This window comes from Oculina patagonica, chromosome 9 (genome assembly GCF_052425735.1).
Source record: "Oculina patagonica isolate OP01 chromosome 9, crgOcupat, whole genome shotgun sequence".
Taxonomy (NCBI): domain Eukaryota; kingdom Metazoa; phylum Cnidaria; class Anthozoa; order Scleractinia; family Oculinidae; genus Oculina; species Oculina patagonica.
The window spans coordinates 20,271,534-20,290,599 of NC_135766.1; the positions used below are offsets into that span (position 1 = coordinate 20,271,534).

Sequence of the window (19,066 nt, forward strand, 5' to 3'; positions counted from 1 at the left end):
CTCAAAGTGCAAAACCTGCAATTGGTTTTAAACAACTGGGAGCTGATTTCGATATGGATAACAAAAAGATATTCAGGTTAAAGACTCAATCCGATGTAGCCATCGACGCCGATTACGATTCGTATGCTCTTGATTTGTCTTCAGGTGTCAACAAAGGATATCTTAAATTGAATTGTTTGACAAAAGATGTTGCTGGAAACGATTTCGATGCCAACCAAGCAACGATAAACAACAGTGCACCGTACTATGACGGATTGTACCAAAAAACAAGTCTAGTATCGAAAGAATACGTTGATTTAATGGACACCAACCTTGAACAAAAAATAGATAGTAAAATACAAAATAAAGCCGATCTTAGTATCAATAACGAACAAACGTTTAACAGCATAATAAATGTTCCGAATTTTGATCAAGGATACAGCAATATGTCAAACGTAATGAATAAAGAATATATTGACTCCAGAGACGCGCTTAAAGCCGATAAAACATATGCCGACAATACTTTTCTAACGAAGAAAACAGGTGCTATTTTAGCTAATACCCTTCAGAGCAAGGCTTCCAAAATATATGCCGACAGTACTTTTTTAACGAAGGTTGTTGGTAATGGTTTAGCTCAAAACATACAAAATAGGCTCAATATTCACGGTAGTAACATGATGCAGGCAAATCTCGATATGGGTGGGTATAATATAACACATCTAAAAGACCCAAGCAATGATACAGACGCTGTAAACAAAAAATACATGCTTGATTATGTTGGTGAAAGTCATGTTCAATCAGCTAATGGTGAAAATAAATTCAAATATATAATGGATGATCCCAATGCACAAGTGAGTCAAGAAGATGATGTCGAATTGGGGAATGTTGTAACCTTTCAAAATTCACCACATAAGGTAAATAAAAAGGTTGTTGACATGAAATTATTGCTTGACAATTCTAAAGGCTATTACAGTTCAAGAATTGGACTAAATCTGTATTTATTGACCAATGATCAATATACTGCTGTTCTTGAGATTATGTGGGTTAGTGATGATATTGACCCTGACAGTTTGGAAATATATGGCACATCATCCATAGAAACTATTCATAACGTTAGCAGAAAAACGTTTAAAACACAAAAGTATATCAGGTTAATAAGTCAATTCACAAAAAGTCAAAACATTGGGAATAATTACCTATATATTGATATAGTCATGAAAAATATGCCTGGAAGCTCTTATGATCAAAAACTACAAACATATTTTACTGTTTATGGTATATCTGGCCATCAATCCAATGTCGAACCAAGTATTTATGATCAAATATATTATATAGCTAATGACCAAATTAATTTCAACACAGCCATCAATATGGATAATAAAGCTATTTATGGCGTTTTAGAGGGAAATAGTGATAGCCAAGCCGTCAATTATAAACAACTGAATAGCTTCAATGATAATCTTAAGGCCTATCTTGAAACAAAAATATTATCACTCCAACCCAAAAGTTATTATAATGAGGTGTTTGAATACTTTTTTGATTTATTAGATCCATCAAATTTCATCATGTCAGATAGCAACGGAGCTGTATTGTCTGGATTAAATGATAATCTTGTCTTTAATCCCACAAAATTGTTAGCAGATTTTGATCCGAAGAATGGTTTTTTTGGTGTTTTTAAAATTAATTTAAATACAAATATCACTCACGCTGATAACTGGACTTTTTATATGGGATTTAAATATGACTATAAGCCCAGTGATAATAAAAGGATTAAAATTGAATTTATCGATGGTGATAGCTTTAGTTTTCCGTGGGTTAAAGTGGAGCATAATAAGCTATTCCTCGATTATGATCTAGATTCATATACAGAGCAAATTAGAGATGGTTATATAGGTAAATATATGAATCTCTGGTATACAAAGATACAGGATCAATTTAGAATCGCTGTTTGCAATAATGTTATGAGTATTGATCAAACATTTTCTGGGTTTAATATCAATACATCTAGCATTAAAATTTCTTCAGATTACTTTGTACAAAGAATCGGTTTTAGTAAAAATATATACCCGATAAATGGGCCCATCTATCATAAAATTCAATTTTCAGATAAAACATACGATGTATTCTTTGAATAAATCGATTTAATCTAATTCACTTATATGAAAACAGTGAAATTGGTTAGCAATATTATTGATTCTATTGAGAGATTAATTCAAAACATTAGGAAGCTGTATTACACAATAAAGAACAAGCGCAATGCTAAAATGACAAAATGATAAAACAAAAAAATCATATATAACTAATATATATGACTAAACATCGAAAATGCATATTTACATGGAACCATATATCAAGCGAACTGACTGAAGACCAAATTATAGAATTGAAAGCTTATTATCAAACATATCATCGAAAATGTTGGGCTTACAAGCAGGCTGTTAAACGTTTCAAAAAATGGAAATTATTAGGGAATTCATTGTCTATCATATTTGCATCAAGCGGATTCGCCTCCTCTATAGCGACTGGTGGTATTGCTTTGATCACAATATCAACAATTTCATTATTGATTCAGGCTTTGATGATACATAAGAATCTCGAACTAAAAATTCATAACTCCATATATGCTTACCAAAGCTATCAACACCTTTTGAACTCTATTAAAGGCGCTATGAGAAGTGGCGATTATAATCCGTCTAGCATCCTAAATACAATGAAAAGCATTGACGATTATATATGCGATACCGGTCCAATAATCGATCGGTATCTGCTCAAGTATGATGATAAATTTACCAAATAATCCGTGCGATCTGGGACGATTTTAATGCTAAAATATTTGCCCAATATCGATTATAAAATTCAAGCGTTTTTCTCGATTTTGAAACCTTTATAAACTCAAAAGGAAGATCAAGCAATTTAAATAACTGCCTGAGGATATATTTAGTGCTTATCATTCGTCTTCGGAGTTTATTTATAGATGGAAGAATACTATCAATCTCATGAAATATTTTATAAATTTTATCGCGATTATCATGAGACAATTGAACTCCATTTTTAATACATAAATCGTTTAAAACATTCTCAATGTGGTATTTACGATTATAGATGCTTTTACGCCATATCTTATTTCTGTTCTTGTAAAAATCAATGAACTCATTGTAATAAATAGAACCATGAACCAAACCGCAATTAATACAAACATTTATACCGTTTTGATTTGACATATCCTGCTTACTACAGCATGGCTCAGCATCCTTGTTACATTCTATCAATAGTTGATCGCATAAAGGGCATATAGGTTCTTTTAAAATTTTTAATTCATCGTGGATTTCAGAATTACAAACCATTATATATATAACACACATAACTTCACGGCACAGCTGTTTTGAGTAAAAAAATCGTTTCCATTTTGGTTTCCATTTTGGTTTCCATTTTGGTTTTGGTTTTGGTTTTGGTTTCCATTTTGTTTCCATTTTGGTTTCCATTTTGGTTTCCATTTTGGTTCCATTTTGGTTTCCATTTTGTTTCCATTTTGGTTTCCATTTTGGTTTCCATTTTGGTTCCATTTTGGTTTCACAATTGTGAATCAAAATATGTAGCTTTTGATTGGTTAAAAAAATCATATGAAGAAGCATTTTAAATATTAATCATTTCAAAACCGTTGGGGGTTCCAGCCCTGATTTGCATATGTCAACTTAAGCCAAAACCAAAAAACGAACCAACTTTTCTGATTCCAGCATCTATCCATAGACTGAATAAATATGTATTTATATCACAAACATTGCTTCTGAGAAGACATATGTTGATCCTTACGAGGCCTTCCACGTCGTCGTTTCAGTTGTGTATGTTCAATCTGGTCTTCATTTGATATTTCAGATCTGCTGTTAAGGTCTGAAGATAGCATTTTAATAATACAAATATTAGCTTCAAGGATGCTCTGAATACACCACATTTTATTAATGAAGACTATATCATTCGAGCTTTCATCAGCTTCTGGCAGGTGTTTGATATTTAATGTAATATCACTCATTCTATATATATTAATAAAGAAAATAATTATATGTTTATATCTATCACTCAAACGCACTATAAAAAACACTTAAGGAAATAATATATAGTATATATAATGGGACGAAATAAAAAATACGATAATGAAGAAGACAGACAAAACGCTATTAAGGAAAGCAAGACCAGATATATGCTAAACAAATCATGGATATGTGATGCATGTCAACATGACTACACGCTCGCTGGAAAGCACTCACACATGAGGACAAAGAAGCATATTAAAAATACTGTTATCAAGGCTATTGAAGACCAATACAACATAATACCAGTTGAAAACATATAAAGCAATATTATATAATTATATATTGTATAGCACAGTATATATGAATTGCTGTTATCTGTCGCCTTAGGTGACCAAAAATATATTTATTTCTGGTTATCTTTTAAACGCACCAAAAAAATCTCAAAAATAATTTTTACTATAAAAGGACTTAAAGGTTTGGTGATTTTATATAGTACACAAAAATGACACAAAAAAATATCTCAACCAATATTAATATGGACGAATCTGATCTCAACAATCTATCTAAAACCGACCTTATAAAACTCATTTTATCACTAAAAGCCGAACCAAAAGCACACGAGCACAAAAAGGTCGAGCCGAAAGCACACGAGCCCCAGAAGCCGAATCAAAGCCCCACCCACTCGCGTAAAATACCAAAAAAGAAGACATACCAATCTCATTCAAATACTCCTAAACCAATAACAAAAACCCATAATACTCTTAAACAACTATCAAAAAGTTACCTGAGGGATGCAAAGACACTTGGCTATACATGGATAGATCTTGTAAAAAACTCAACAAGACAAAAAGTAATCAATAAAATTCAAAAATATAAGACCGATAAGACCTTAAACAGGACACTCAATAAATTTAATTTCGATGACAGTATTTTTGATTCAACATCCAATGACCAACCTCTATTCAAAATAACTGAAATCGGAAATACAGTTAATAAAAAATTTAATGCTTTTACCAATGAATTTAAAATAAATGTACGCAAAAATTTCATTGGTGATAAAAATGATGTTTTCAGTGTATTTGAAAAAATGGTTAAAATGACAATAAAGAAAAGGCAGTTAAAAGGTAATGATAGATTCAGATTGGTAATTTCAAATGATGAATTAGATCATCCTATCTCAACAAAATTGTTAAAAGTTTCTGATTTCAAGTTAAATCAACTTTCAGATATAATCAATACGTTGGAGTATAAAGAAATAGATTTAGAAAATTGCAAAATAATTATTCAATCTGTTAAAATACCTGCAGGAAAAGGACGGTTATATTTATCAAAACAAACAGTGACTAGAAAGCAATGTATTATTACGATAAAAAATAATGATACATTATGCTTAGCAAGAGCCATTGTAACAGCTTATGCTAATTTACACCCTGAAAATTACACCACAACTCAGTTGAAAGATGGGTTCAATAAAAGCCGAAAACTACAAGAAATTCAAGCCAAAGAACTTCATAATAATGCTAATGTTGAAATTAACGATTATGGAAATTCTTTAGAAGATGTAAATAGCTTTGCATCACATTTAGATGTAGAGATTAATATCATAGATTCTGAACAGTTCAATGAAATCATATATACAGCCAATAATGGTAAAACAGACAAAATTTATTTATACAAAACACGGAATCATTATGATGTCATAAAATCAATGACAGCTTTTTTAGATGTAGCATATTACTGCCATTCTTGCAAAAAAGCTTACACGAAACGTGATAAACACAAATGCCCCCAAAAATGTCTATCTTGTTTCAAATATTTTCCAGATGGAAATAAATGTAATGGTAAAGACGTTACATGTAATCAATGCAATCGTGTTTTTCATGGTAATACTTGCTTCAAAAACCATACTAGTAACAGATCGAAAAAAGATGATGATTCAGTATGTAGCAGTGTAGCAAAATGTTTAAAATGCAATCAAATTATACTAAAACCATATATTAAAATACATAAATGTGGTTACAAAATGTGTAATAATTGTAATAGCTATTGTGAAAGCAAACATAAATGTTTCATGAAAAAGATCAAGTGTAAGGGTGGAAATTGCATCAAAAATAGCAAAAACCCTTGCAGATTAAATAAAAACATACCTCGAAAAGATTATTGCTACTCATGTAAAACGTATAATGAAAAATATTTATTTTTCGATTTCGAATGTACACAAAACACTGGAACACATGAAGTTAATTTAGCTATCTGCCATGATTTCAATGGTAATGAATCAATCTTCAATGATATTAATAGTTTTTGTAACGGAATCCTCAATGATAAATATAAAGGATATACACTTTTGGCTCATAATAGCAAAGGGTATGACAGTCATTTTATACTAAAATGGTGTATAGATAATGGTTTCAAACCTTATTGTATTTACAATGGTGCAAAAATTATGATGATGGAAATTCCACAATTAAGAATCAAAATAATCGACAGTTTAAATTTTATTCAGCAACCATTATCATCGTTTCCTAAAACGTTTGGTTTAAACGAGTTGAAAAAAGGATATTTTCCACATTATTTCAACAAAAATTGTAATCAAAACTATATAGGAGAGATGCCTTCTAAAAAGCATTATGGGTATAATCAAATGAAAACCCATGATAGACAGAAATTTTTACAATGGTATGATGAACGTGTTAATGAAAATTATGTTTTCGATTTCAAAAAAGAATTAATTGAATACTGTAGGTCAGATGTTGATATATTAAGAAGATGTATGTTAAAATTCAGGCAAGATTTCATTAAAGAGGAAAATACTGACCCACTAAAATACATTACAATAGCCGGTGTTTGTATGGCTATCTATAGAGGGAATTATATGACAAAAGATACTATAGGTATGGTTGATAATGTTGTTCAAACAGAAAACCATAGTGTAGTTAGTATTGCATGGCTTGATTACATAAGTAAGAAAAATAATATTAAAATTCAACATGCCTTAGAAGGTGGCGAAAAAGTTATCAATAACAAATTAAAAGTAGATGGATTTTGTGAATCTACAAATACTGTTTATGAATTTCAAGGTTGTTTCTGGCATGGTTGTCCAGATTGTTTCAAGTCTGATGTTATCAACAATAAGAATCAAAGTGATATGGGTACTTTGTATAATAAAACACAAGATAAAAACAACAAAATAACAACTGCTGGTTACAATCTTATTGAAATGTGGGAATGTAAATTAAAAAAGGATAAAAGTTTTCAGAAATATTATAAAAATGATTGGTATAGAGAAGTGGTTGGGCAACTAAACCCTAGAGATGCTTTCTACGGGGGGCGTACAAATGCTACCAAATTATTGTACAAATTCAAAGAAGGCGAATGTGGTAAATACGTTGACTTTTGCTCCTTATATCCTACGGTTCAGTTCTACAAAAAATATCCCATTGGTCATCCTAAAAAAATAATATCACCAGAAAAATACGATACAAAATGGTATGGATTCATAAAATGTAAAATTTTAGCTCCAAGAGAATTATATCATGCTGTTCTACCTCAGAGAATCAAATGTGAAAAGGCTGAAAAGCTAATGTTCCCTCTGTGTATATCATGTGCTAAATCAAAACAACAAGAAAGATGCCAACATAGTGAAAATGAACGAGCATTTGTAGGCACATGGACAACAAATGAGGTCAATAAGGCCATTGAAAAAGGCTATAAAATTATAAAAATATATGAGGTTTGGCATTTTGAGAAGTCATCCGATGATCTATTCAAAGGTTATATAAAAAAATTCCTGAAGTTAAAACTCGAATCAACAAAATATAATTTTAAAAATGACAAAGAAGAAATGATGTTCAGAAATAAAGTCAAAAATAAATTAGACATTGAATTAGGTGAATTACATGAAAATTCAGGTCTACGAGCTATTGCAAAAATGTGCTTGAACTCACTTTGGGGTAAATTTGGACAACGAAATAACATGAATCAATGTAAATACGTAACTGATATAAATGAATTTTACCAAGTAGTTCTAGATGACACAATAGATAATTTAAACATGAATTTCATAAATGAAGAAATGGTGCAAATGAGCTACACTTACAAAGATCAGTTTGTTGATAACAGCTATAATACGAATATATACATTGCATGTTTCACGACCAGCAGTGCACGGTTAATGTTGTATGAAAAACTTGACTATTTAGATAAACAGGTGTTATATTTTGATACCGATAGTATTGTGTATATTGAATCCCAGAATGGTAAGACAATAGAAACAGGCGATATGCTAGGCGATTTAACAGATGAGTTAGATGGTGATGTTATAAAAGGTACCTTCGTAAGCGGTGGCCCTAAAAACTACAGTTTCATATATGGCGATAATAAGCAAAAGTGCGTTATTAAAGGTTTCAAATTAAATCACGAAAATTCCAAGATACTAAATCACACTAATATGATTAAGATGGTTAAGGGCGATATCAAAGAACTCACATTAGTAAATGAAAATAAGATAACAAGACAGAGTAAACAAATTGTTAACAAATATGAGGAAAAGGTATACAGCTTTGGATATGACAAACGCGCAATAAAATACATATCGGAAAGATGTATTGAAACATATCCTTATGGATATTAAAGACAAACTCATATGTTTATCCTAGGTTATGGTCTTAGGTTTTGATTTTCATTATGTCAACGAGGTTTGTTTTAAACGCACTAAAAACGCATAAAAATAAAAACATACACTATATATATAGATAAATGACCAACATGAAAATAAACATGGAAAATTTAAAGAAAATATGTTTCAAAGCAGATACATTCAAAAATATGTCTGATGACGCAATAAACACACTGAAGTATATCGTAACATTAAAAGAATTATCAAAACTCGGAGATTCGGTATATGAAAATCTAGACACTTTAGTATATTTAGAAAAAAAACTAAAACAAGATGGACATTGCAAGCCATTAACAAAATTATTAAATGAAGAAAATGAAACAAGTAAATACCTATGTAACATTTACAATGATTTAAACAGTGTATTATCCGACCTTGAAAAAGAAAAAATGAATTCAAAAATAACAAAAATCATAATCGTTTTAGAAGATAATTCACAACAGATATTCAGTACAAGAGATTTACCATGATAATAACAACAGCATAAAAACTCGGCTTGTTTAAAAGCACTGTATCCAAAATTTTGAAAAAGAGTATAAGAAGTTTTTTTAAATATTGTCAAAAATAATCAAAGATTATTTTTATCATTTAATCAAGGTTTAGTTTATAGATTTGGCTTCAAGGTTTGGTTTCCATTTTTTGACCTTGGGTTGACCTAGGGTTGATTCTGAGATTTGATTTCAGTTTAGGTTTTTCACTTTGGCTTCAGATTTAGTTTTTCAGATTTAGTTTTTCAGATTTGGCTTCAGTTTTGGTTTCAGATTTGGCTTCAGTTTTTGGAATCCAGTGCTGATAGTAGTTATGTACTAAATCTCTAAGGCAAAAAATTTTTTGCCTCAGAGTGTAGTACATTACTACTCACATATTTATGTTATATCTTCCTTTAGATATAACTGAAAAATACTGAAACCAGTTTTGCGATCGGCATAAGACATTTCAATTTTCGATGACTTTGCTGTTCACCTTCATCAGTGTTCAGTAGAAGTTTGTTGGTGCCCTCGCTAGCAATCCGTGCTTTTCTGACGTTTTTAATTTTGAATTGAAGGCACATGAGCGCGAGGGAACGCTTTGCGTTCGTTTACAGCGTTGTTGTCCAAAGTGGGGTGCCATGACTACACGACTGAAAGCGAGAAAAGCCTCTTGTTGTAATTACTTCCTTTAGATGTTCAAAGATAATGTTTTTTTTATGGGTTAAGTTTAGGGCTTTCCACAAGTTGCTCGAGATTTCCCAAAAAGTTGCCCGTAATTTCTCAAAAAGTTGCTCAAAAGTTGCTCCAAAAATCCAAAAAAGTTGCTTCTGATAATAAAAGTTGCTCCAAAGTTGCTCCAAAAAATCCAAAACGCTGCTTCTAATCAAGAGAATTTCTCTAAATATTTGCTAATTTCCCTTTGAGAGTAAGATTTCTAAGCAGTTTTATGCAATTTCTCAGCAAAAGAAGTATCTAAATAACTTATTAAGGGGAAAATTTTTTAAATAACATGGATTTCTTTAACTGAGAAAAATCGTGAAGATATCAATGACGTCATGTTTGCTGACGAGATTTGTAATGTTTTAATGCAAAATGAGCCAAAAGTTGAAATGTCTTCAGAAGTTCCCCGAAAGTCTTCGGCAAACTTCGTAAATCTTCGGAAACGTTCGTATTGCCTTTGAACAACACTCGGATAATCTTCGGAGATCTTCGGTCTACAAATTGCTCAAAATGCAACAAGTTGCTCGAGAGGAAAAAAGTTGCTCGAAGGTGAAAAAGTTGCTCGAACCATGAAAAGTTGCCAAAAAGTTGCCGAGCAACTTGTGGAAAGCCCTAGTTAAGTTGCCTACCACTAATTTCAGAACAGTTTAGACCAAAAATCTGTGAAATCCTCGTGACAAAGTCCCTTTAACTATATGATACTGGGAGATGCCACCGAATATACAAGTGAATTGATAATAATGATTTTGGGTAAGAACTGCAGGGTTACAAATGAAAGTTGCAATTCTGGTAAAATTTTGAATCGATCTCTTAATCATTATTATTCTTTTTAGTCGATATTAGTTTGCCTTAACTAATTTTGGTAGTTTTTCTTTCAATTGCAAGGTAATAAAACAAGTTTATAGCAAGCCACAGGCTAAACTTACTAAAACTGATACGATACCTTTAAACTTAAATGCGTCAACTAAAGAAATAAAATAAGATGTTGCTGACAACGGTTTCGCGAATCCACTACATAACTTTTTATAAAATAACTCAGATACTACGCGCGCTCTGATTGGTCAAATTGGTCAAAAACTTATGTAATATCATGTATTTTGTACCGGTAAAACTCCCGCATCCCGACATGGCCGCACTACGCTCGATTACGGATAAGGACGAAAAATTATCGTTAGTTTAGTGTCTTCTTTTGGTCTATATGAGTGTTTAAACGGAGGATATGATTCTCATTGTTAATATTTACTGAGGGTGGGTCACAAAAATAAATTTTCCCGCCCAACACAGTTAGAGCGAAGGAACTAGTGAAGAAAACAAAAACGCAGAGACAAACATATAAGAAGGAACACAATAAACAGGCCGGCTTTCACCGAACTGGAAAAATGTTAAAAACATGGATATCGTTCCATTCAACATTTACTCGGAAATGCTATTTGAAAGGAATTAAAACTGCATCAAATTGGTCGCGATTAAAGCTTACTTAAATTATTACCGGGGGTATTATGCCAGAAACGTACTTGAATTATAATTTTATTTTTTTGTGCTTTCAGTGCTTTCTGCTAAGTCTGTTATTCTGCGAAAAACGAAAGAATACGGAATAAATAAATTCTTTACGAATTTCCAAAGCAGAGTTTGTGGAACTAACCTTTATTCTCAATACCTCTTCAGTCTCTGAAGTTTGTAAACTTGCAAAGTTTCCGTGCAGCTTTTTACTTTCGCAATGAATGACTCCGGCCACAATTTGCTAGATTTCCACGTCAGTTTGCCTTTTTCCTTTCCTTTCTTATGACTTTTATAGCTTTAAGAGAACTTTTAAACGTTTTAATCGCGTCGATCCGTGAATTTTGTGTGTGGAGCTGAACCTGTGTTTTATTTTTTTAGCCGTTGTGATTGGTTTACCACGTCATCCGATGAACTTGTTGAGAATAAGATATTTGATCACTAAATTTGAAATAGTTTCCTATTTTGTCGACGAACGTTTTCTATAATAACTTCATAAAAGGTATGAAGGTATGCCTAAAACACTTTTACCGAATAAATTAACCTTTTCCTTTGAATCTGAAAATGTTATTCCGGCTACAAAGATTGTAACTTTCACCGCCGTGACAAAGCTTTGGCCTTTGGTGACCGGAGTTTGTGTCTTTAGTGTTTCATTCATTCATTGGCGAGGGAGCCGCGCGGTGTGCACACGCGTTTCATTTTATTGGGCTATCTGATCGGCCTGAGAGAAAGCAAAATATTCTACGTCACGGAAATCGTTTCTTGGCTCGGGTTCGCAGACACTATTTTTCGGCGGAGAGAAACGACAGTCGGAAATACGTCTGCGTTCGCAGGCTAGTAAATCCCTTGAAAGCGCGGTTTATTGCTTTAATAAACTGGCCCTTTCAATTGCTTTATTCTCGATATCACTTGATGCGTTTGTGAGAGTCGCATGCTATCGAATTGGCGTGGCCTTCTGTCCGATATCTGCTCGTGTTGTTGTTGTTTCTTATTAGATATTTTATTATATATGTCACATCATCATCAATATTATTGTACACCGCTGCAAATTATATGATTAAAATTAGTCCAGTAAAGCCCTAAAAAGTGTGTTGAAAAAGTCAGCCTAACTTTTTCAAGTTGATATGAGTTCGAAACTTCCAGAAGGCATCACAATAATATCACTTATCTATAGCTTCAGTAAAACGGCATAGTAATTTTTAACAAAACTGGATCACTATTTGTAGGTTTCATACGTCTTTAGGCTCTTGAATTTTTGAGGTAAAGTTCGTGACAGTGTCCCTTCAACAGATAACAAATTGAGTGTAAATAAGCATATTTGCTCCCGCCGCAAAACACGAGTAAAACACGTACACATGATGCAAACAGATGGATTTATACCATGTTTGCCTAGATTTCCGTTGAAAGCAAACTTAAACATTTGCAAAGAGAGCAAATCTGTAGTAAATTTATGTCAAATTTGTTGATTTACGGAAGTATCAAAAACAAAGCAAATGTAAAGTAGATATAAAGTAAAAACCCGCGAGTAAGAACCTTACGTTAAAGAACCTGTCAGGCCAAAACCCATTTTTATAAGAACCTATTTAGCCTAAAATTTGAAAACAAGTTCTTATTTTCTGAAATTGATTAAAAATGCTTACTGTTGGGAAAATTAGTTTGGACAAGGCTTTACTGTACATGTATACAATGTCATGTTCTGAATGATTAGTGCTTCATTTTTACATAAACACTTGTGTTGTATGCAAATTGTATACAAATAATAGACCGAATAAATAACTAAAATAAATTCTATCAGCTGCTTTGTAAATTGTTCCTCATAAAAAAGAACCTATAAAGAAACTAAATGGCCTAAATGTGTGTTAACTTCCATTATGTAAGAACCTGTTTAGGCTAAGCTGGAAAAACTAGGTTCTTACTCGCTCGCATTATTCACATTTGCGGTTTAAACAGGAACAAATATCTTTGTTTGTCTGATCATCATTGCTTTTAATGCGACTTTAGGCAAAATTTAGAGCCCTTTAAATTTGCTCGATCACATTTACTTCAGTTGCAATCTGTTTAAATACAATTTGTTTTGTGCACGTCGACTAGTGTTTGCGAAAGAAAGTTAGCGCTGTACGTGATTCATTTAAATGCAAACCACAAAGCCCCACGAACCGATTCACTGCCGTACCTAGGCACTCAGTAGTTTTACGAAAATAAAATGACGTCACCACGGAAATTTACCATAAAATTCTTTTCCGTAATGTAGGGACTTCCGCAGATAGCCGTTTGCAGTCTTCCATTCAACTTCTCTTCTACACACCTTAGCAAAATTTAACGCGAAATGGCTCACAATCGACTTCTTTTGAAGGTCATTTCGATCGTTCAGTTTGTGATGGCCACTTTCCTTTTTACCCTCGGCATGTTGGACGGATTAGAAATACGTTTCATCTATTCCAGCTCGTTGTTTATGCCATGTTGGATAGCTGCATTGGTAAGTACACTAAGATAGTATAATACTGTTTCTTCATTGTTGTTTAATGTTAAAGAGACAGTGCCCCGGCTGATAATCGAAAGTTCTCTTTCCCTTTAACTATATGATATTTGAAAATATCCGGCGTAATTTTACAAAAAGATTGTACAGAGCAAATTAGGACAAGTATTTTGGGTAAGAACTGCAGGTTTACATCAAGAGAAAATGATTGAATTGGATTATAGCTCATCAAATTTGACTTTCTAACAGGATGTCAAGAAATCAAAATTGCCATTCTAGTGAAATTTTGAATTGATATTCCAGATCTTTCAATCTTTATTTTCCTTTTTATTTGATATTTCTTTGCCTTTACTGAGCGAAAATCTTTAGCTTGTTTTTAGTTTAACCCTTTCCCCCTTTACTAGTAGCGGGGGGCAAGCAATCTTGTAAACCATAAAGTTCAGTTCGGTTCACTTCTTTTGGTGGTTTTTCTTTCAATCGCAAGCTGAGACAATAAAGCAAGTTTATAGCAAGCTAATAGAGGCTATAGTGATTTACTTAAATACGATACATCAACAGGGACTTTGTACTTTCAAACCCCAACGTCAATTGATGAAATAAAATAAGATGTCGCTGACATCGGTTTCGAATCCACCATGCAGAGCCGTAGCCAGACGTTTGACAAAGACGAGGCAAACTTTGCGAATGTCGAAGGCACGAGGCCTTAGCGGGTCTGGAAATAAAATGTTGAAATCTAGAATCTCTGAGACGCTACTTTTAGCATTTTTTCATGAGACATTTCTTCAGAAAAATCAATCAGGTTCAATTGGGGATTATGTTCCTACTTGAACGTATTTTTTTTTTAATTTTGGGTTAAATCAAGACGAGGCAGCGCCTCGTCTTGCCTCTTGCTGGTTACGGCGCGACCTGCACCATGGCTTTCAAAAATAACCCTTTCAATGTCGTTTTTCTCGATGTCACTCGATGCCCTTGTGAGAGTCGCATATATAATCCAATTGGTGAATTTCTCTCCTATCTCTGCTCGTGTTATTGTTGTTTCTTATTACAGTAGAATCCCGGTAACTCGAACTCTGAAGGGAAACGAAAAACAGTTCGAGTTAGCGGGGTTTCGAGTTATCGGGGTCAATTAAATATTTAAATATTTAATTTGCCAAGTTAATAATTGATAATTTACTGACTTTTTAGCACTTCAGCATACAGTACAGTGCAAATTAAACTTATCTCGTCAGAAACTCTAACACGATCATAAATTCTAATGATAAAAAGCATAAATGCCAAATACGTGATCTGTTCGTTGCTCTAATCAAAGGGCATCCGTGGCGAGTTGCAAGAACCGGAATTCGAGTTATCGGGGTAAAATTGACCCAAATTTCGATTAGGGAAAAGGAAATTTAGTTCGAGTTAGCGGGGTTTTCGAGTTATCCGAGTTCGAGTTAACCGGGTAAAAAGAACTGAAAAGTGGGTTTAAAATCAAAGGGAAATTGAAGTTAGTTCGAGTTAGCGGGGTTGTTCGAGTTATCCGAGTTCGAGTTACCTGGGTACTACTGTAGATATTTTATTATGTATTCATCATCATTGTTATTATTATTGTACACCATTGAAAATTAAAATTAGTCCATTTGTCTATAAAGCCAGGGAAGACCTAATAAACAGAACGCTGACATTTTAATTTTCTTTGTGCGGCAATCCTTTTAATTTTTATTTGGTAGTTTCTATCGAAAAGTCCGAAAATCTGTTACCTCGAAACCTACAGCACAGCTAGTAAACCTAGGGCTTTCCACAAGTTGCTCGAAATTTCCCAAAAAGTTGCTCAAAAGTTGCTCCAAAGATCCAAAAAAGTTGCTTCTGATAATAAAAGTTGCTCGAAAGTTGCTCCAAAAAAATCCAAAACGTTGCTTCTAATCAAGAGAATTTCTCTAAATATATGCTAATTTTCCTTTGAGGGTAAGATTTCTAAGGATGGTTATGCAATTTTACAGCAAAAGAAGTATCTAAATATCATATTAAGGGGAACATTTGTTAAATAACAAGGATTTCTTTAACTGAGAAAAATCGTAACATATCAATGACGTCATGTTTGCTGACGAGTTTTGTAATGTTTTAATGCAGAATGAGCCGAAAGTTGAAACGTCTTCAGATGTTCCTCGAAAATCTTCGGCAAACTTCGTAAATCTTCGGAAACGTTCGTATTGCCTTTGAACAACACTCGGATACTTGATCTTCCGGGATCTTCGGTCTGGAAATTGCTCAAAATGCAACAAGTTGCTCGAGAGGAAAAAAGTTGCTCGAAGGGGAAAAAGTTGCAAAAAAAGTTGCCGAGAAACTTGTGGAAAGCCTTAAGTAAACCTGCTTGGCAGAAATTCTATAAAAACTTTTCCAAGGCACTCGGCAAAAATAATAATAAAAAAGGTGCTGTGATTTTCCAACCCAGAAAAACGCAAATTGATGACTAAACATAAACGAGACTTTGCTACTAAGCAATTAAAGGTCGCCCTAAATTTAGAATCACACCGATGCCGATTTCCCTTTTTGAAACAGTCGTTGCCATTTTAACATACGCTACGGTCGAGGCCATCATTTGTAACTGCGCACTAAATAAGGCGATCTGATAAGACCACAGTTAGATTTAATTCAAACCTAGGTTAGGGACGGGGATAGGGTCATCTATTATAGTTGAAGAAAGGAATCATATACAATAAGTTTTTATGGAATTTTGTGAATCAACGTGGTGAAGTAGCAGGGCAAACTTGCTTTGTCGATTCAATAAATTTTCCACGGTGGCACACTATACCAGGAAATTAGTTAAATTTGTACGCGAGTCATCAGGAAGCTCACCACACTAATTATAATGTCTGTCATACCGAAGGATGAATGATGGAACGTACTTTTTACTTTAATTGTTATTGCTATTTTTACCCAGGTAATACCAGTTGGTGTCATGGGACTAGTCTTGTCAAACATGTCTAACCGCTCCCCAGCTTTGGTAAGACAATATATTGTTTTCATTTGTTACGTCTGAAGGCTTTGCGAAGACTCCCTCATCTTTTAAAAAAGTTAAAGACGCGCAGAAGTGCATAACTCAACAATGCTCGAGGATCGGAGCAAGTGTTTGTGTTTCTTGTAAAAAAAAATGTCAACGGTATTGGGCGCTTTTTTCATGGCAGCACGATCTATGAAAATTTCTTGAAAATATTTTTGGTCCAAAGGCCTCCGCAGTAATTTTTCAAAATTTTCAATGCTTATAAAATACCGGAGTTAAAGTGATATTCTTCGAAAAAGCGAGAATTTCATTCAGCAACTGTCCGCCATGTTTCCTTGCTTTGATGACAATGACGGCGTGGCTTAGTGACCAAGCCTTGAGATGCGGTGTTTCTTGGGTGAGCGAACAAGCGGAACACAAAACAAATGTTTTGTTTCCATACTGAACAAGCGGGGAAACATTGTTGCGGACATAAAATGTTTGTAAAAAAATCATAAATATTTTGTGTCCGCAACAAATGTTGCGCGCGCGAGCAAACAGGGAAATAGTTGTACACATTGGATTTTAATGTAAAGTTTAACGCTGGAAAGTTCAATGTAAAATACTACTACTGATGAAGGCAGCCGGCATTGCCGAAACGTTTAGTATTTTACATTGAACTTTCCAGCGTTAAACTTTACATTTAATCCAATGTGTTCATTTAAATTAACGCTGCGCAGGACATTTTCGTTTTTAGGGAAATATTTGTATCTGTTGCAATGTGTCTGCAACATTGTGCCTTCGTTTGTCATGGCCTTAAGCGCACGAGAAAGGCAACGGGCAATTTTTTTACGCCCACTTCAAGATGGCCGACACTCGCGGTCATCGACTGGTAACTAGTAATCGGTTAGCCTACTATGCACTCCGGTTAGCTTTCTATTTACTTCTTTTAGCCTTCTTTTCACTTCGGTTAGCCAATTATGCGCTTCGGTTAGCCTACTATGCACTTTGGTTCGTCTGTTTACGGATAGCTCTCTATATTTGTAAGGTTAACTCGATATATAGGTATTTAAAATCTACGAAGTCTGGAAGTCAGCTCCCGGTGGCTCACAGTCGCTCTTCAGTCGAACGATTCGAGTTCGACTCCACCTCGGGGCACATTATATTGAACATATTCCTTTTTCCTCTTTGATCAGAAATTCGAAAAAAAACAGCAACAAACAAACAAACAAACAAAAAAAAAAAAACTAGTGTCTAAAGTAGGCTTAAAAAAATTGCCCGTCCCGGTCATATATTTCGTTTTTTACTGACCTGATTATTTATTAATCAGTCATCTCTCCATTTCCTTCATTTTTGTTGTCTACAGATTCTTGCCATGAAGTCAGTGAGTATGGCTTGTGCAGCAGTGTCAGTGATAACAGTGTACCACTATCAGCAGGGTATTGGCATCCTGCTGTCTCTAAAATACAGCACTAGCAAACTCGCCCAGTCCTACTTCGTGGATCAAGACACAAAAATCAAATTCACTAGCCAAGAAAAAAATATGTTAACCGTCTTTTCCTTGGTTATTGCATTTGCCATCATCGAGATTGCCCTCAGTGTTGCAAGCGCTAGGAGTTGTGATTCAGGCTACGAACCACGGGAAGAGAGTCAGGTATTTCATGTGTTACCAACACTCATTTTTGTAGCTTTAATGATAGAAAAGAAATAGCATATTATCTTTTAGCAGAATCTCAGCCGTGATCTATTGGAAATCATGAATCGGATTTATAATTGGGATCACTTCAACGAAATAACATTTAAAACGGGGATCGGCTAAATGTCATCGTGTTTAGCCCCAAATCGTCCGAAAACCGTCCCCCACTCAGGCAATAAATAATGACCTGTCCGTAACATGAATATTCTTTTTAAATTTCAGGCGGGCCGTAGAAGTCTGCAAATGGAAGATGGACAAATTCCTCTGCAACCGACCTATATTGCAACTCAGCCTATGGTTGCTATTCCAGTATCTAGCTATAATCATAATGTCAACCAGTAAAGTGCTTGGTGAATGTCTTATGAAATACTGTGACTCTTTCACGATAAATTAATTATTATCAAATATATTCGTACAGTCACAAAACGAAGTATTAAATCACTGCTGAGCATATTTTATACTCTTTTAAACACTTTTTGCTCAACCTTTCAACAACCTCAAGGTCATTTATAGTAGAGAAATAGTGTGTTCGTTGTATACCGCAAAAGAAATGTCTTTATGGA

The 19,066-nt window shown here is 33.7% G+C and overlaps 1 protein-coding gene across 2 annotated transcripts in view; it reads left to right on the forward strand.

Annotated features, from left to right (window-relative positions):
• The window catches only part of LOC144666445 (uncharacterized), a 28,826-nt gene extending 9,760 nt beyond the window's left edge, over window positions 1–19,066 (forward strand). The window contains exons 1-4 of one of the 2 annotated variants that reach the window (XM_078527884.1): window positions 13,539–13,848; window positions 16,769–16,831; window positions 18,174–18,461; window positions 18,726–19,066. In XM_078527884.1, coding sequence (XP_078384010.1) covers window positions 13,699–13,848; window positions 16,769–16,831; window positions 18,174–18,461; window positions 18,726–18,845 — 621 coding nt within the window. In that variant the 5' untranslated portion in view covers window positions 13,539–13,698 and the 3' untranslated portion in view covers window positions 18,846–19,066. Of the gene's footprint in view, window positions 1–13,538; window positions 13,849–16,768; window positions 16,832–18,173; window positions 18,462–18,725 lie in introns of those variants that run through there. The other variant, XM_078527883.1, reaches the window with a different exon arrangement.